The sequence below is a fragment of the Protomyctophum bolini genome (genome assembly GCF_963924005.1).
Source record: "Protomyctophum bolini genome assembly, chromosome: 12".
Taxonomy (NCBI): domain Eukaryota; kingdom Metazoa; phylum Chordata; class Actinopteri; order Myctophiformes; family Myctophidae; genus Protomyctophum; species Protomyctophum bolini.
The window spans coordinates 32,916,077-32,936,887 of NC_137873.1; the positions used below are offsets into that span (position 1 = coordinate 32,916,077).

A 20,811-nucleotide genomic window follows, 5' to 3' on the forward strand; every position below is an offset into this window, starting at 1 on the left:
GGACTCCGTGGCCAAATACATGTGTAGGCTATATTAATTTGAAATTGGGGGTCCTTGACGTGAGAATATTTGAGAACCACTACCACTGAATGGTAATCTGTGACCAATGACGACATTAATCATCACCCCTTTGTTTACTCCAGCAAGTAGTGACTGATGATGATGATAAAATGAAGTTCTATGAACCCCAGCAGAAGTGTACATGATCACGTCACGTGTGTGTGGATAGGTTGGGTTTAGTGTGTGCAATGCAGACGGATAGGGAGAGGGAGAGAGTCAGAGAGAGCGCCTATGGGCGGACACTGGAACCACCGCCTCTCTCTCTCCTGAAGCACTGGGACACATTTATGCTCCAGTATCATTTATGAGGACTTAAAACAACTCCCGTGCGCTTTCCGACAGTGCAAGAACGACCAAAGTGTCCAAAGAAGACATGGGACGTCCCGTATTTCCGAGATGACCGATGGTTTGGGTCAAAGAAGAAGTTCTCCATTGAGTTCGAGAGGGAAACTTGAACACAAGGGCTGTTTTTGGATTTCCACCTCCCCTCTCTCTCCGTAGGATTTGATTCAAACAAGAAAACCAAGATGGCCGCCGATTCCGTGCAGGTAGGAAAAGTTGACAACTGTTGCGAAAAGTGCGCAAACTTGTTTTTATGGAGCCCACCAAATCGCATTAAACATCCTCATTTCGCGTTCGTTGCCCCGGTGCATTACGACCAATAGACGATTATGGATTTTGCGACGAAATTCTGACAGATCCCAAAAGTATTGTCTGGGAATTATCCATGGATCGAGGCCTGGGAAACAATTATCCAAATATCCCCGTTTGTAATATTGTATCTGAGTGCGGTAACTGTTGTGGTAAACACATTGTGTCGAGACGTTACTTTGCGTTGTACATTTAAAAAACAACTCGCAGTCATACGAGTCAAAATACGGTTGTTCTGGGTGGAAACGTTACTTTGAAAGCAAAACAATCTCCACAACCACGTAACAAAGTTTTCCCACTTCTTTCTTAATGACACTTTGTGTTGTAAAAGAAGTGAAACATATGTTCCATGTCACTCCTCTTTAGTAAACAATTCACTTGCTTGAAGTGCTAGCACTGTTTACCTGTTGTAGTAAACGGGGTTTCTATTCAACACTCTCCATGGGAATCAAAGTTTTACATCTGTAATGTCATTACGTTATATAAAAGCAATTTGTATCATAAGGAGTAAATGTGTTGTGTTTACATGACAATATTCTATCATGTGAACAGTTATGACTCGGGGAGTAATGTGGTTTCATGACGTCAGTTGATCGCTCAGGCACAAACAAAAGTAAAACTATTTAATGACAAACTCATACAAACAAGTTATTTGTACAGTAGCATCCTCAACACATGTCTCCCAAAAGTAAATTTAATGTCAGTGAGAAATCTATGCTGTTATTTACATGTTATTTACATTTATTGTGGGAGTGATATAAGTTTAAAGACTGAATTATTATTTCACAATATATGTCAATGTCTTTGTTTCACATCACTTGACAGTGAAACTAAAAACTCATGCTTGAGCCATCTGATAACTGTAGACAGATACCTAATTGGTCCAGAAGGAATTTCCAGTTTTCAGCTACAGTAACTCACTGCTTGCATGGGGATCTCCTGTGTCCATTCAGGCTGTGAGTTACCTGAGACTAACACAAGTTGTGGAGGTACAACCGTACAGCAACGCAAATTAAGTTGAATCAATAAACAAAATATAATATGACTACAGAATAAAGGAAAATAAAAACTAAGAACAATTCAAATTTCTGTAGAAAGTAAGTTTTGTCTAAAAAGAATACATGTTTATACACTAATACGCTTGTTTGTGGTGTCACAATATCAGGACAAAGGTTTTGGTCTTCAATGGGAATGATTGTGGCTGAATTACTTGTTTCATGTTGAATGTTAAAATTCAAAAGCATAATGGTGGTGTGTGAGATGAAAACTAGTATTGATTTGTATCTCTTTCAGAAGTATTTATTTAGTGTTATATCTAGCTTACGTATGGTGATTTGTGATAGATTATGACTGTATTAGCTGTATGTTGTATATGTTATACTCAACTGTCCCATAGCTGTGGTTGACACACTTGACATAGAGTGGAACAAGTCCTATGCAGCAAAGCAACAGGTGTTTCTTTGCTGCACTAACTATCTAGTTTATCACTGATTATCCTTTTTAACATTGTGCATTCTTGAACCTGGTAGTCTAATATGTGAAGGACAAACACATGACTAGCTTGTAGCGATGAATAGCTGTACAGTACATGAAACTCTCCATTAATATTGTGCTTGGAAGCCATTCACTGGATCTAGGTTTATTGGCATGTGATGCTATTTCTGGTCACACAGCAAGCATTGACCAATAGTGCAGAGGCAGCTGTGAGGTAAGGAGCGTGGGTGTCAGGTTGTAGGTTGAGATGGGCTTGGTGGAGAAATGGCAAAGGCTTGGCCTTAAAGCTTGAGCCTGGCCAGTGGCTTCAACTTTTCCATTGTCTTTTTGTCTGAATGGAGCTCTTGTTGTGAGTCTTGGGAGCTTTCTGGCTTAAAGAATGAGTTAACCTGCTTACTCTTGGGGTTCATGGCCTAATGTTTACTTTGATTTTCATGTACATTAGGCTCTAAAAATGGGCTCTTAAACAACTATTTCAGTAGTGCACATCGCAATAAGTTATAGTTTAACTTTGTAATAAAACATTGACTTTGAGCTAGTAAGTTCTGCCAAAGTTTCTAATGACGTTGAATGCATTCTGCATTTGCTCTTTGCATCTATATAGACTAATGTTGTTTTCAGCGAAGATGTCATCATTTTAGCCCTTTCAGCTAGCGTGAATGTTATATTTTGCTCAAGTTTTACACAGTGGAGTAACGTGTATAGCAACACTTAGTTTAACAAGTTTCATCCATTATGAAACATGCGGAGTGTGAGTGTGGACATTTACCTACAATTCCTGCTTTACTTGTCTTTGAGGGCTTACGTTCCATGTATGATGTCATTTCCCTTAGTAGGCTCCATCTTTGAGTAACAACAAATGTAAAGCTCTACAGTTCTTTAGTTTACAGTCTTATATTACGTAGGAAAAGTGGCCCTAAAGGGCCCTTTTTCTGCACAAGTGGCCAGTAAAGCTAAAAGACGCACTACTGTAAGTGCTCAGACTCTTCCTCAAGGTTTATGCTTCTGTCGTTTGATCTCAAATTAAACTACACAGGCCTTCAAGGGTATACGCTGATTTATTTCCACCTTATCTGATTGGCCTTTCTTGGATTTCCTTGCATTGTTGGCAGTAAAAATGGCCCTGTTTTGTGTCCTCGTGCTATCTTAACGCAGCGCTGGTCAAACACGTCTGCAGTGCAAACAGGTTTTGTAGGGCAGCGACCGAGGGGAACCTAAGGGAGCTGCCCCTCCTCACTTCACAAGTTGTGACCTCCATTTTACCTATGAGTCATCACAGACCCTTTGGACGGGGAGATGTACAGTATGTGTGCAAAGTATAATTTCTTCTGAGAGGAGCACCTATAGAGCCGAGGGAGGGTTTTGGTAGGTAGAGGACCGTCACACACAGGCTATAGGACAGGGGTACGGCAGTGTACTCAAGGCCTATGCAAAGCTTCCCGCACACGCCTTTATTGATTGTGTTTTCTTTACCATAGAATAGATCTATCGGCTCTCAGAGGCATAGTCTATATAAGGTCTGTGGAACACAAGTTGAAGTTTATTGTAATTTGTTGTTTATTGTAGAATAGTTTCTTTTATGAATGTAGAATTGTTTTTTATGAATGCATGATGAATCCCTCTTGACAATGAGACTGTGGCCTCAATGGGACTTTGACTGCTGGTGTTTATCTGATTTAAATAAAAGTTAATAAATAATAAGACTCTTATGAGACTGCTATTAACGGCGCACGTTTCTGAAAGGACGCCTTTTAGGTGAAAAAAAATACTTTGTGGATGGATGGTAAGTCAACTTGATTCTACACTACAGTGACCACATGGTTGATTGTGGACTTATTCTAGGCTAGAACAAAAGGCAGCTCTGACTGGTCAACAAGTGCTGCCAATTTAAGCCAACTGAAAATAGAGTCTGAACACTTTAGAAGTAAGTAGCCTAGGTACTAGGTAGGTCGTTGTTTTGTTTGGTTGCCAATGCCATATTAGGCAAATACACTGCCCCACCCACTCTTTTCCGCCACACGATTCGCTCTTTGTGTGTGTGTGTGTGTGTGTGTGTGTGTGTGTGTGTGTGTGTGTGTGTGTGTGTGTGTGTGTGTGTGTGTGTGTGTGTGTGTGTGTGTGTGTGTGTGTGTGTGTGTGTGTGTGTGTGTGTGTGTGTGTGTGTGTGTGTGTGTGGGGACGACGACTGGACTGGACGACTGGTGTTATGTTTTTAACGTGGGTTAATTTTAGACGCCACTCTCTCCCTGGAGTGAGATTATGTCCCATTCTGGGCTGCTGTGACCTCACAGAGTTGAGAAGCTAAGAGGGATTTGGCTGCCCCCCCCAGACAGTTTATCTTCCCTGCTGATGTCAATGGCTCGTGTGCTTCTGCAATGTGTGTGTCTGGCAGAGAGAGAGAGGAATTACGAGAGCGAGAGAGAAACAGACGCACTGATAGACTTCTGACATTGGAGATTCTCTTGTCAGCCGATGCTGATGCATAGAGATTGTGTTGAAGGAAGACACGTTTAATATCTCAAGTATGAGAAGAAGTAGACTTTAGTTGGCCACAGAAACATGCATGGATTTGTTCGTTCGACAGATGTCGTAGAAATGGAGATGGATAATGGTGGTGAAGTTATGGTAAGGTACCGGACTCTGCCTATAGCTAAGCATATCTTAACACTGGTTGACAACTGTATCTAATTCTATTTTACTCTTGTGTTTCATTCAGTGCTGCAAAAACAATTTTCAGAAATTAGAATCCATTTGTTAAACTTCATATGTTTACCCAGCAATCAATTAACCATTGGCGTTGCTAGATATTTTATGTTAAACTCATTTGAGTTGGAATTTAAGTAACATTCAGTAGTAGTAATTGTATGGTTGAAAAGGTTATTAGACTCTTGATATTGTCTTTTCTATGAATGGAGTTGGATTCATTCAGCAGTGTTGAGCTTGTTATGGTGCTACCACTGCATGGTACTGATTCCACTCTACTCATTGTGTACTTCATTTTCCAGTGCTACTTTGGCCGGCTGCCTTGCTCCACGATATTATTAATATTATTAGTACAATTATTACATTACTATTATAAATAATTACAATTATTATTCATAATAACGCTAGACGTGAGTCTAGTTCACAATACCACAACAATTAAAATCATATTTAAATGTTTTTATGAGAAAACATTGACTGGTGAATCATCAGTGTTTTTTTTCTTTCTTCCAACAGCCAGCTGCCAACCACGCAGCTCCTCGCATTAAACACAACACACAGACACACACAGAGACACAGGGCCTGTTGACTGATGTACTGTTTGCTTCGTTGTACCATGGTGTGTAGCGGCTAACAGAGCCGATCTACAAGCTCACAACAATTAGAGTTGTCCGGATACCAATTCTTTCAGACAGAGTACAAGTACTTCATTTTTAGTACTCGCCGATACCAAGTACCGATACGAGTACTTTATTTTTGTTGAGTAACTACTTATTTGAGCCCTTTTTCCCCTCCGATCTACACTTGTCAGTTGTCATTTATGCTTGTAGATCAGCTGTTTTTGGCGATTTGCTGCAGTGTTGGGTGAGACTTCCTTCCGTTGCATTCGTTCAGCCTAGTGTCAATTGGATGTTTTGGTACTCGGGTCAAAGTATCGGGGGCCGGTTCCGAGTACGAGCATTTGAGGGTGGTATCGGCCCGAGTAACAGATCCCAGTATCTGTATCGGAACAACTCTACTCATAATGCGTCACATGATCCGCGCCAATTGTGGGCTTATCTTATCGCATATGCTCTGTGCGATACCACCGTGTATATTCTTTATGGAAGTATAAACCATGCATTAGCTGGCTGCACTGCACAGTGGCATCTGGCGTGGCACAGACTGTCCTTGCAACTTTGTGCAAAATGAATGGAGTTGTGAGACCACACATAAAGGTGGAGCATTGATAATAAATATGGCAGTGCTACAATGGACACAGCCTTTCAATTCAAATTCAAAGGAGCTTTATTGGCTTGAGAAAACATTTACCAAACCAAGTGTCAAAATATAATAAAAACAGTTGAAAATGGGGAAAGTATATACAGTGTACAGCATTTTGTAAACGGAGCTATGTCACATTGCATCGTTATGTACATGTTATAGGTATAAATCTTTTTTGAAACATTTATTTTCTCAAGTTTTCAAATAGTATACAAAAAAGCCCTCAGATTGAAAGGAGAATTCCATGCTAGAAGGCTTTCTTACCTTTTATTTGTAGTTGTTACGTCCCCACCAAAGAGGTCAAGGTGTTATTTTGTGCAAAAGCGCATTATTGGCTATTTCCCCTACCATAAGCCCTCAATGAATTTAATTGAATTGCATTGAATGGAGCATTGGGGTGTTGTGCTAATTTGCTTATTTCCATCTCTCAAAAATATATTCTTTGTATATATCCTCTCTTCATAATGTAAATACTAGTACACGTTACTACTTATTTTGATAGAAATAAGCAAATTAGCACAAAAACCCAACCCCCATTCAGGTCTTATATTAGGGGAAATAGCCAATAATGCACTTTTGCACAAAATAACACCTGGACCTCTTTGGTGGGGACGTAACGACTACAAATAAAGTTAAGAAAGCCTTCTAGCATGGAATTCTCCTTTTTTAAGATGTGTTTAAAGGTAGCAGCTCTGTTTACACATGCAGTTGGTCTAGCGGTCTACAGATAGTAGTCCTTAGGGTGGTTGTTTTCCATTGGCTAACCTTCTTTTGTCGCAACAGTTCACAAATCTTGCTGCTGTGTTTGCACATTGTTGTAGTTCTCCCAATAGGTATGGGAGTTTTTTGTCGTGGAAACGGAATCCAAAGGAAAGTACGCACATCTCTAAAAAGCTTTCAGGTGCTGAACAAAAAGATACGTACAGGAGAAGGAGAGAATGTCCGCACACTGTTGAGTAGCTCCCACTGGACATTTCATTTGATAAAGGATGACAACGTTTCGACCCCTTATGGGTCAGCGACAGAATAGGCGTGTTATATACATACAGATAGGGGCAAGTTTTAACAATGAACAAGCCGCTGTTTGCAATGATGATAATTACAATGATACACCCACCACATCTATGAAGTCAGGCTAGTAGTAGTGTCAAGCCAAGAACACAGAGTAAATACAACATACTAGAGACACATACTGTACATCTGTGTTTATTTCAATTAATTTGAACTGACGTCTCATGAAAATGTGCAAGGCTCTGTGATATATGCACAAGACAAGACGCTATTGTATTGATTGTCATTAAATAATTCTCTATTTCTCTGTCTGTCTGTCTGTCTGTCTCTGTCTATCTCTCTCAATGAAACAAACAATTCAACCAACTTATTTAGTGCGCAATGCAATTTAGAAGCATTTCCTTGGTCGATCACTGTGATAAATATCATGTATTCCAGTCATGATGTGGACGAACCTGAATGTGTATACATGTAGGCCTACAGTAGGTGACAAAGGAATTATATCCCCTGATTCCCCTCATACCTGTAACCTTAATAAAAATGGATGGCTGCAACAGAGAAGGAGCGCACGTGCTCCAAAATGTCTGGACTTTCCTGGTCCATCCTGATGCTGATTCAAGCGATTATTTTATAGCGTGGCTATAACTATATTTACCGGTAATACTGTAATATCAACATTGCTTTACCAATATTTGTAACACCCAAATTTTCCCATGAAGATCAAAAGGTCTATATTCGTCTGTCTGTAAAAAACACACAAAAGTCAATGTTTGGCCAATTCTGACACACACACACACACACACACACACACACACACACACACACAGCTCTCTCTCTGTTTACCTCTACCTCTTTCCCCCTCTGTAGTGTGTGTTCCACATGTGCACAGCTCGCCCCCGGCTGTGCACCTTCGCTCACTCTCTTCTGTTTTGCGATGTGGTTGTGCCCCTCTTCGCACCCATTGGTTGCCGTTTCTTGGTTGGACAAAAATCCTTTCTCTCCATTTTTCACTAGCATTGAAAGAACAGATTTTTCAGTTGCTTCATATTGCTAAATGTGTATTACATTCTTATTTTAAACATCTCAGGTGCAGTACAGTGACTGGGCATGAAATATGTTTTTAAATGTTTTAGCAAATTCAACATAAACGAACTTAAGGCATAACCAGGGAGGAACAAGGCTGAAAGAGCCTGCTGGTTGGTCAGTCAAAGTGGCAAAGTGAGTTTAACGTTGTTTAATGCAATCAGATAGGACTTTTCTATAGAGCGCCGCAGTCCCGCCCCTTTCAGAACGACGATTGGCCATAAAAGGAACAAACACCCTCACACTGTCTTCAAATGCAGTGAAAAAAACTTTCACTGCCTATATGCAGCTTTCATCAGGCTATCTTTATAAACAAAAAAAACATAAAGATAGCCTGATTAAGGCCGAAACGTTGCCTTTCCCTATTAACGGTTTTTCACTGCATTTGAAGACAGTGTGTGGGTGTTTGTTCAGTGTGTGGGTGTTTGTTCTACGCACCTGTCGCCGATAGGTGTGCAAAAGCCTTGCTTTCCATAGATGTTTCAAAAAGTATTTATTTAACGACCGAACAAATAATTAGAAGAAAATAAAAAGTGTTGTACCCTGCCCTTTTTGAGCAATACGCAGCTATGTATGCATGTCCCCGTGTATGTACCGGTATGTTCATTTCAGCATGGCATTGTTAGGTGGCTAGTGCTGTGTGACCTGGGGTTTGCACTAGAGTTCAGTACAGTACCTATAGCAATAACAACATAGTTGCAGCGTTCAGTTCACACAGCTGTGATTCACTTTTTTCTTCTTTCTAATTATTTGTTCGGCCCAAATAATTGTGTTTATTGTCATGATTTGTCAGCAGCCGAGTTGGCTTTGTCCGAGGCTTTCATGGTCTTAATAAATACTTTCTGAAACGTCTATGGGGAAAAATGAATAGGAAATTCTCTTTTCCGGTCCGCTCGTCGGGGGCGGGACTCCAACGCTCTATATAGGTAAAAGTAAATAATACCAGGTACTACTGCTAATGGAAACCTGCTGCCACCTAGCTGCGTATGTTTCCGTTCCGTCCCCAGTGTAGCCCCCCCACCCGTAAGGGTACTGGCCCTCTGGTGGGACATCACATCACCACTGTGTTTTAATGACCTTTTAGGTCACTTCTTTTATCTCCTACGTTCAGATGCCTGCTGTGAGGATGCAGGTTAAGCAATAGTTCAAACACCAAGTCAGATAGCCTCTCTTAAATTTGGATCACTTCAACTTTGTTAGAAATGATACATTGTAGGAAATAGACTATCTTAAAAGTGAGGTTTGATCTAGTATTTAAATCATCAGAGCACATATCTATGACATTTTGCTGTGATTAGGCCTACATCTTATTCTAATAACAGTAATTGGCAATGCTTGCTTTAGTGTAGGGGTGACCAAAAGGTAGATTGTGATGTACCAGTAGGCGCAGTGGGGCGGCGGTGGCTCAGGAGTAGCTGGATGGTAACCGAAACGTTGCCAGTTCGAACCCGGGCTCCCCCAGAGTCAGTGTCGAAGTGTCCTTGAGCAAGACTTCAATTGATTGAAGCCCTAATTGCTCGTGATGTGCTGGTTGGTGCCTTGTATGGTTTCCGCCGTCATCAGTGTATGAATGTGTATTGTGTGGGTGAATGTAATGCACAATCTATGTAAAGCGCCTTGGATAAATGCGCTATTATAAATGCACCATTTACCAGTAGATCACAAAGGCTGTGCAGGTAGACCACATGGCATGGCTATCGTTACGATAATGTCGCTGAATAATCCCTCGCGTTCATATTTTGAACGAGAGGCAGGCCGGAAGTCAGAAATGAAGAGCTTAGTATATCCATCTGGTCAAAACCACAGAGATCCCCCTAGCGAAGAGAATGGTGCAGTAGGAGAGGCCAACTCTAGAATAAAGTTCAGAATAACCAATGAACCAATGACCCAATATCAGTGTCCAGTCCACAGCTGCATATCGTCTGATATATTATATTGCCACTGCTTTGGTTATAGTGTCCACTGTGTCGAATAGTTATTTTGAGAGTCGAATATTAGATTATCCTGTGAAATTGCTAGACGTGATCATGAAACCAAGGGCATAGAGAGGCGAGACATGACGCGAGTTGTATTTATTTGGGTCCTTTTCATCTGTGTACTAACTGTCTGAGCTACCGGGATCCCAGTACCTGGAACCTCAACGGTGCATGTTCTGCAATGCAGCGCGGTGCATTGATCATCTTGCACTGACCTGCTAAATCTCCAGGTGTATCCCCAAAAAAGCCCTGTTTTTGACTCCTCCTCGTCCTTTTTATTTCCTCAGGGGGATGCCAGTATGCTGGTATCGGAACGGCTAGGTCTGGGAAACAACCTGGATCTGTCGGACACCATGGTGCAGCAGAAGCTGGACGAGATCAAGGAGCAGATCCGTCGTGAGATCCGCAAGGAGCTGAAGATCAAAGAAGGGGCAGAGAACCTGCGGAAGGTAACAACTTTGTGCATTTTATCTCATGTTGCTTTTACAACAGTAAAGGACCAAGGATTGCCAGCATAGGATGAACATGGGAATGCATAGTAGCTCTCACTAGCATCGTAGTCTGAGTTAAGGAGCTTGTAGATAGTGTTTTTTTTAATCTTGCAGAACAAAACGAGCCATCATCAAGCAGTGACGGGTTTGCTATGAGCAAGAAGAGTTTCACCTGCCGATCAGAGCTTTCATAGTTGTAAAAAAAAAAGAAGAAGAAGATATCTGACAGCTTACAACGCGTCACGTTTTAAACATGTTACGAGATCAATGTATTTTCAGGCTATCGACCAATATTTCACATTTGGATATTCCCTCGAATATTACAAATAAAAGAACATTCGACTATAAAAATGTATGTTTGGATTAAAATAATCTGCCACGCAACTCTGGGCTCTCTAAACGGCAGCGGATCACAGAGCCTTTTAGTCTGAGAGTCTGACACTAGTCTGCCCGCCATCGTATCGTATGACAGTGTCGTGGTTGAACGCAAACCGATCCACAAGTCCAAAACAGAGCAAGAAAGATACTTTTGCTGTGTTTGAATTAAAGTGATGTATCACTTGTGACTTGCAAATAAAGTATATTAAATATAAATGAAATAAGTTAAAGAAAAAAACACGGCCCCCGGCCCTCACCAGCCTCGCGTAGCGAAACTAATATCACTGCATGGATATTAGCCCATTTTGGGCGGGAACCCCTTTTGGTGTTGGCATTATGTTATGCTTTAGCTATTGAAAAATATCATTTTACCTATAATAAATTGTAGGTCTTCTATTTTTGAAAAAAGAACGACTGACAATAGAAACATTTTCAGAAAACTGTCCGGATGTAGAAGACATTTTTAGAATCTGATCTCAGGTCAAAATGGGTTAGTCTCGTCCCTCTCGGTATTAGATTTATTTTTCTCGCAATGTCCTGCCCCATATTACCACATACTGGGCCCTGGTTGGTTATAGCCTGGTTCCAGACGAATCTGGTTGCCTCGCCACCACTTCGGCCGTGAGAGGGGCCAGACTTAATCTGCCTGGGGCAATATATGCATGGCAAAGGCAGACGATGACTGGCACACACACACACACACACACACACACACACACACACACACACACACACACTGTCAAATACATATTAGAGATGTACCGATACAATTTGGTCCTTCCCAATACCAATTCCGATACCCATAACGGTGCGTATCGGTTGATACCGAGTACCGATCCGATACCGGCGGAGTGTAATTTAAACAAATCTAGGACATTGGTTCTCAAAGTGGGGTTCAGGGACCATCTGGATTCCCTGAGGGGGTTCAACATGGTCAGTTTCACGTCTGTAACTATGAGAGTGCACAATAACATTTTGTACAGTCACCGTTATGGGAGCAGGGCTTGACATTAACTTCTTGAGGCACCTGTCCTTCGGACAATTAAACTTCCCATTCACTTGTCTGAGCACAAAGTCACTTGTCCGAAGCACAGGCACACACACATACATTATAATAAATCAACCAACTGTAAGTTGGTTTTGGTGAATAGTTGAATACATGTTTGACTATTAGATGAATATTCTCAGTTAATTCTCAGTTAATAGCCCTATCTTACATTACATGTATTCCAAATACACAGCCATAGATTGGTCCTATACCGTGTACAGTTAGCAGACTGACCTCGCTGGCATTTAAACTTGTAGCACTGCAATGTGTACTCACCCAATATTTGATTTCTAAGACTTGGAGTGAGGTATAATAATGTCCTCTAATTTCATATCCATTTGAAAGTTCTGGCAGAAAATGTGTGTCAAGTACAATATCTCCACTTTTCCACGAGTTTCACATGAACAACATTCTCTGTCAGCGAGGAAATTACCTGAAATGACTGCTGGACTGAAAATATGAAAACTTCCTTTGGGAACTGGGCATACAATTGACAGGTGCGTTGCGATTGGTGTGGGGTAATTGATCACACCACCTGCCAATTGTGTGCTGTGCCCCATACATTTGTGTTTCCCTGAGTTCTACACTCATTCCGGGCTCCTCGGTGTAGATAATGTCGTCCGTGTGCAGCTCGTGGAAATGTGGAGATATTTTTTACTAAATACACGTTTTCTGCCAGAGCTTTCAAATGGATATGAAACTATTCTCCAAAATTAATTATTGGGTCAGTACACACGCAGTTTAAATGCCTATGAGGTCAGTCTGCTCAGTGTGCTGGATAGGACAGATCTATATGGCGGAGTAAGAAACTAAGAATAAGATCACAGGCATTCATGTTGAAAGGAATGAAAATACACCCGCACACTGTGTATCTGCTCGGTACACGAGTATTTTCTTTTAATAATGCAACGTTTCGGTCCCTCCGGACCTTCTTCAGGCAACATGTTAACAGAAGTCCATCGATCAGCATGGAGACTTTCTCAATAGACCGGGGCTGTCTATTTGCTGAATTGCATATCATTTTTTATTCATATTCTAGACTTGATTTTAAAACATGTTTTAAATGTTTCATGTAATCATCGAGCCATAAAAGATTGTCTGATCCCTTGTTTAGCACAAAGAAAGACGTGATGATGGCCAGTAGCTGTTTAAAATAAATAAATAACTTTACATAGGGTAGAAATACAGAATAACACATTTGGTTCACCTGAAATGGAATGGCGGGCCACAGTATTTGAAAGGTTTATTATTCGGAAAGCCAGACAATTAATGATTAAACCAAGAATCACTTGTCCAACGTACAATTTGAATGCACTTTCTTTTGTCCGGAAAGATTTATTAGTATTATTACTTGTCCCGGACAAGCCTTAATGTCAAGCCCTGGGCGGTCTTTGAAATTAAAGATTTGAGAATCACTGATCGAGGAATAAATACAATTTACATAATTGTTATGTGCAGCTACAAGTTAGCAAAATTATAATGTAAATTGTAAAGTAAGAGTATAAAACAGTCGTTAACATCAACTGAAGCAATGAAAATATGACTGTAAAAATGAATTTTCATCATGTGATAGATAGGTGGTATTGGAAATTTCATAGACTGGATTACTCGCCGATACCAGCATTTTAGCTAGTATCGACACCGACAGCTTGTCCGATGCTGGTGTCCGTATCGGAAAACAATTCTCACACACACACACACACACACACACACACACACACACACACACACACACACACACACACACACACACACACACACACACACACTTGGGAAGTGTATATTTGTTCCATTGGAAACATGCTTGCAAGGCAATGCACTTACATTTTCTCAATCCACAGGTTTCATTCTTCAGGGTAGGCTACAGCATCATTACCAATGCAACAAACAGACAAGATGGAAAACATTTAACCAGGTCCAAAATAAAGTGGAAATAATGAATTTTGCACAATGAAATGTCACTGTAATATCTTAAAACAAAAGCATACATAGTTGGCCTTTTATAGCTGTGATTCCTGCAGATTTGTAAGCCTATCTTATCAATGAAATGAATGAATAATATTGTAGCACCACAGCTCCAAAACACTGCTGCGACTGCAGTTTGACTAAAAATGCAGATTGACTTATTTACTTTGCTCGCACATACAACAGATACAATGTATATGCAGGACCCCTTTAGAGTCAATTTCCCACTTAATTTGACTACGAGAGGCTTTTTTATTTACACACTTGGGAGTAGCAAAAACTCTGTTAGAGTTCAAGGAGTCAAGTGGCCGTCTTGGTGTCGGTCTCACCCCCCTCCCTGTTTCTTTATGTTAAAAATAACCTTGCTGTTTTTCAGAAAGGTGGGGGGCCTTTCCATAGTTTGAGAACCGCTGGTCTATTGTAAAGGAACTGACCATGGTCACAGTATATCGACACCAGTTAACTGGAATTGTTCTGTTGTTGGCTGGCTCTGTTGCGACATATTCCCAACCTAGAGAAAACTGCAACCGACATCACCTGAAAACACTAGGGTCAGACGGTCAGTGCAGAAGGGAGATGCTGAAGAGAGACAATTTTAATAACATAGTTCTCTAATGTATTCTTTTCTACAACTGTGAAAACCTGCTCACCCTTTTGCTCTCTTAACTCTATATTGTTTTCTACTCTTTAAGGTGACCACGGACAAGAAGAGCCTAGCCTATGTTGACAACATGTTGAAGAAATCGAGCAAGAAGGTTGAGGAGCTGCACCAAGAGCTGCAAGAACTCAATGCTCACATTGTGGTCAAAGACCCAGAGGAACTACTAGGTAATAACTACTAACTATACAGTACAAACTCTTGAGTTAACTGAACTCTGAAATGATAAACATTGACCATCGAGGGCGGTTGTTGGAGAGGACACGACACTATAGTCCCCAGATTAGTAAATGAAGTATACAATGGCCATATGATGTACTACTGACTGTAGAAACATAGGGTTTGTGTAATGAAATCTAAAACGCGGAGCTGATCTAAAAATACATACATTAGATGCTTTTTTTTTCCCTCCTCCATTTTCTTTGGCAATGTCTCGTGACTTCTGTCAGAAGACTTAACAATCCAAACAAACACCTTTATGACCATGAGCACACACAAACACGGAGAATCGGTGAGAGAGCCATATATTCACAGTCTTCTGAGGTGACTCATTCTCCAGAGGCTAAACATTGTTGCATTCCACATTCCACCAACTGTTACAATGGGAGCTGATGATTGTTCCACTCGGAGGCTGTTGAAAGCTCGCTCCTGTGAATTCCTGTCAACAGCAAAGCAATTTTTTGGAGAGAGAGAGAGAGAGCGCGCTACTCCGGTAGGCAAAGACAGGGATTGTGTGAATGATTGCTTTTCTGTCTGCTCCACAGCTAAATCTGGAGTGTTTAAACTTTGTAAGGGCCACTCTGGGATTTTTACTATGCACTGTACTGTTGCATTCCCTGTTCAGTTGACATTAGGAAGCCGAGCTGGGGAAGTTAGGTGTGTGTGTGTGTGTTTGGGTGGGTGGCGGGGTGGGGGGGGGGGTCCTCTGTCTTGGCGAATGGTTGTCTTAAGTGGGAACAAATTTAGCCTGACTCAGTGACCTCTTATCTGATGAGAGAGGGCTTTTGTTCACTGACGCAGCGCCTGCGGAATGTCGCCGGCCGCCGCAAGGACCATACAGAGGGACTGACCAGGGTTCAGTGCCAAAGTCATGAGACGGGCTGTTGAGGAGATGTACCGTTGGTTCTCGAGACAGACACACAGAGAGAGAGAGAAGGAGTTAGTTGTCATTGTAGAGTGAGCAGGGAGGGGTTCCTTTTGGCTCTGTGAGTAGCCGGAGTGTGTTCTCGTGTTCATGCAAGAACACAGGCATGGCTCTGGTTATTCTCCACCTCTCAGCTGATGCCAGAATAGGACTCGCTTGTCTTCAGGTTGTGTGTCCGTATAGTGGGAGGTGTTGAATGAAGGCCTCTAGTTCCAGAGGTTCTCAAACTTTTTTTTAATTTCAAGGACCCCCAGTTTCATCTGTACTGGGTCACAGACCCCATACAGTTTCATATGGGTCACAGACCCCATAACTCTTGACTGGGTTACTTACAGACCTGTATGGGTTCATTTGTTTCCCGACTATCAATAAATTAGCTGGGGACCTCACACACTTCCAAGGACCCTTCGGGGTTCCCGCCGGAGCTCACTTTGAAAACTAGTGCATACCAAGACATGGCCGCCGTTGTTCACTCATACGTATGTTATAAAAGAAGGGAAAAAAGGTGGTTAAACTGACCCCCCTGATCATCACTTAGCGTAGCATGGCATATTTCCTGCAGGGCAGTCTCTGACTGTGATGTAATTGTTTGGAGAGTATCGTCATCGTCGCACATCCTCCTGATTTGATCGGATCAGCTCAGGGTAGTCGTCTGAAGGGGAGGGTTCCCCTTGTTGGCTGTCCAGCAGTGACATCAGCCTGTGTGTGTGTGTGTGTGTGTGTGTGTGTGTGTGTGGGGGCCGTCCAGTGGCTCCGAAACTTGTCCTCTGGCCCAGCGTGGGCCGAGAGAAGCGGAAGGGAGGCCGTTGAATGCTTGACTTGCTGCCTGTGACCTCTACACCGACCCCCCCCACCCCCCAACCCTCCCACAGGGAAGGGAATCCCAGTGCATGTGTGTTGCTGTTCTACACGTGTGCACCTGGAGCAGAGGCAACACACATTAACTACTGCACTGTGTCTGTCTGCCACTGAATAGTGCACGAGGCTCAAGAGAGAAAGGCCCGGCACACGCATGGGGATGAGAACGCATATACACAGATATATTATGTTATATTAAAGAAATCACATCCCTATGAAGTGAGGGGCGCTCTTATCTTAAAATGTCACAACGTAACATGTCCACATATGACGTGCATTCTCCATTCATTGTCGATGGGAATTAAATGTTTGTGTAGGACAAAAATAGACTATTTGCTCGTCCACAATTCTCCATTCATTGTCAATGGTCTAAAGGTCAGCCTGCAAAGCATTGCCCCGAGCAAGGCATCGCTTGCCATCATGGCCGACTGATGGCCGACTCATGCCATGCTTCAGCCCCTCAAAAATAGTAGAGCAGACCAAGTTGTCTTTCTGCAGAAGTCAAAACAGTATTACCAACCATTTATCATGTCACTGGTTTGGACTCAATTCATATGATATCATTATTGTCTTGTTTATACCTTCTCATGATAATGTTTTTCAAAGTTTTTGAAAGTTGCAGAAGGAATTCACAGATGCACTGAACTAAGTAACCGTACCGCCCATCTGTCTGTTAGCATGACAAGGTGTTCTGTTAAGAAGAGCATGTCCAGTTGTATGAGGTTGTATGTCTGGAGGCCAATGTTTATTTTCCTTTTTTAGCCCCTCCTTTCTATTTGTAACCCTTTGAGAGGGGGGTTGCCCTAGGGGGAATGGATATCCTCCCCTCCTGCCCACTCACAGAAACTACAGCAGAGATGCTCTCGTGTAATTACAGCTATTAGAGATGAATCACTTAGACTTAATTTAGGTCCAGTGCTGTGAATCACAAGCTTCCATTCCCTCATATCCTGCAGGTGCTCAAAGGTACCATGCCCTTTAGATGAATCAGACCACCTGATGAATCAGGCAACGGAGACCAGAAAATGGTTGTTTATCAATCCTTTATGCACTCCCCTGTCCTGCTAGCGTATGTTACAGTATCTCCGTAGTAATGTCCGTTATCAACACCATTCAATGCAGCCAGTATGGACATTTCCACATACCGACGTTGTTGCCAGACGTGGTGTTGGTCGTGTTGTCTGACTGTTACTAACTGTAACGGCTAAATGTAACCCTAACTCTAATCCTAACCTCAGTTTTAACCGCCCACGTAATTCCCTTAACCTCATATCAGTCTTAACCGGCAACGTAATTCCCTTAACCTCGTATCAGTCTTAACCGGCCACGTAATTCCCTTAACCTCGTATCGGTCTTAACTGGCCACGTAATTCCCTTAACCTCGTATCAGTCTTAACCGGCCACGTAAGGGAGTTTCGCAATGTTTTCGCTTCGGCGGCACTCATTTCACTTCCGCATGTCCTAGTCGCCTACTGTACGGTACGCAGTACAGTATGTGCTTACTGTATGTCCATACTGGCTGCATTGAATGGTCTTGATAAGAACATACGGGTGATTTATATGTCGATAACATTTGAAGCGGGTGGTTCTGCGAGCATCGGGACCTTCATCCATTTTGACTGGATACGGATTTTTCCTTTCCATGGTCTATTGTGATATATCGTGTAATATGCCAGCTTTGGGATCGTGGGGTGGCAAATAAATTTAGATCCAGCTTGCTTAATATAAGGATCGCTCTGCACCACCGAGAGAGCCTGGGCTCCTGAACTGAACTGGTGCTGCGAGCTAGTAGACGTCGAGCAGGTTTTTTTAAGAGCCCACCTCACCTGTGTGTGAAGAAGCCAGTCAGTTTGCACCATGCTGCTGCTGCTGCAGTTGGCTTGGGGAGGGGAGGGGAGGGGTTTGCTGTGTGCCGTTTCGAGCCCAGACATGAAAAAGCCAGTGAGCTCATCCCTCAGTACTGTGGTCCAGCTCAGGTGAGAGAAGAAGATGCAATTTGCTCTTTGAAGTGTGTGTGTGTGTGTGTGTGTGTGTGTGTGTGCGTGTGCGTGTGTGCGTGGACCCTAAATCCCTTAGGTAACCTTCACTCACAATTTGTTCAATCTGATTAAAAATTATGCTTAAACAATAATTGAGTTTGAACTCATTTGTGCACACACACACACACACACACACACACACACACACACACACACACACACACACACACACAGCATAATACAGTACACTATACCTGCCTACTCGAGTCGGGGACCACACCACCTAAGTTGCATTACCATTCTGTAATGCAATACTCGTTGTACCTGTTGTCCGAGTACTCGCTGTACCCCATTGCGATACCCTTTACAAGTTTACCACAGTACTAATAAATAATGTTGGATATAATAATATTCAACAGTCTGTTGTACCGTTTTCAGAGTACCCAGTGTGGTATGTGCACTGCCATGCAATCAACCAACCAACCGACTAAACATACGGGAGGACCTCCATATTTTGGAGTTCTAATTGTTGCACAAACGTTAAGCAAAGCTAAACCAATCTGTGAAGCTGACAGTGTTCCTAACCACCACGCTCCCCTCCAAACACACACATTCGGGGCGTCCTCCGTCCGCAGACCCGTGGAAGACACGCACAGACATTCTGACTCCCCCATTCTTCCAGTCAAGACATTCTCGTTGTCTCGTTTCTCAGAAACTGTTGGTCTGACCAAATTGTCACTCGGCACGGCACACCTCCCGGTCACATGGCATGGCGCGCACACGGCAAGTTTGAGGCCGTCAGTTGAGTTTTGCCCGACACACACACACACACACATACACTTATACACATTGAGAAGTAAAAACAAGCATGCCGTCTTGTACAGTAACGTGACAGGTGGTTGGTTGACTGCAAGTTCACACTTGTATTGTTTTTTTCCCCTCAGAATAGAGAAAGCCCCAGGGTTTCCCTCTGTACTGTTACAGTTGGAGTCGACGTCCCTGCTCCTGTAGGGGGCTTACGAGTTATACTTGGTTCCATGCCAGTATTGTGCATGAAAATAGCGCTACGACATGTAAGCTTTGTAGATCTGCTATTTTTTGTCTTGAGACACCAGCGTGCACCTCTGCATGAACCAGGCTTTAGTCATTTACAGGAAAGCACCCAGGAGTACAAAAGACAAAAAATGGAAGGAAAAAAAAGCTATTGATGAAGGGTCATCAATAGCTTTTTTTCCATTTTTTGCAAAGAAAGCTACTTAACATTATTCATTGCAGAGCACCAGGTGCTATTCCTTGAAGATAATTCCAGAGTGCTTTATCATTGTCAATTTGTCAGCTTGCACTTTCTTGCTGCTTTGTTTTCTGTATAATGTAATGTTATTGTGCACACTTGGCATAATACTTGCACTATAATGCAGACTGTCCTACCCCTCTATAAACCTCTCAAAAGTTTTAACACTTTGTGGTCATTGCTTTTAAGTGCTAACTTTGGAAGTTATTAGCCTCACATTCTGTGGTGAACCTGAGTGTTGGCACATTATCATGTGTAACTTAAGTTTTGGAAGTAGTGCATATTCTTGAGTGCTCAGTCTTCTGTGAATCTAGGGTAGGGCTAGTCAAAATAATGCCCAATTTATGCTACAATGGTCACAAACCTGTGAGCTTGTAGATCTGCTAGCTTGGACGACAAAGTATAAATCAGGCTTTGAGAGAAACCGTGATCTCTAATGGAATCTTCTGCTAACAAACCTGATCAAAATATAAACGGCAGACATCTCGGCATACATTAACTATAAGTGCTGAATTTGGGGCGACCTGATAGCTGAATGTTCAGGGCACACATCACGAAATGCCTTCTTCAGCAGGACTGTATACTGTGTCATTCCCTTGCTCTCTGTCTGCCTAGTGCCTTTCCTCTCGCTCGCTCTCTCTCTCTCTCTCTCTCTCTCTCTCTCTCTCTCTCTCTCTCTCTCTCTCTCGCGCTATCAAAATAAAGCAGAAATGCAGAAAATAATCTTAAAACAAACCTAAAGCTCATCCTGTCAGGCA

The 20,811-nt window shown here is 42.3% G+C and overlaps 1 protein-coding gene across 2 annotated transcripts in view; it reads left to right on the forward strand.

The window, feature by feature from the left end:
• Window positions 1-292: 292 nt before the first annotated feature.
• Window positions 293-20,811, forward strand: part of pkn2a (protein kinase N2a) — a 42,444-nt gene continuing 21,925 nt past the window's right edge. Inside the window, exons 1-3 of one of the 2 annotated variants that reach the window (XM_080778680.1) lie at window positions 293-608; window positions 10,529-10,690; window positions 14,816-14,951. In XM_080778680.1, the coding sequence (XP_080634806.1) occupies window positions 588-608; window positions 10,529-10,690; window positions 14,816-14,951 (319 nt within the window). In that variant the 5' untranslated portion in view covers window positions 293-587. Of the gene's footprint in view, window positions 609-4,698; window positions 4,831-10,528; window positions 10,691-14,815; window positions 14,952-20,811 lie in introns of those variants that run through there. The other variant, XM_080778679.1, reaches the window with a different exon arrangement.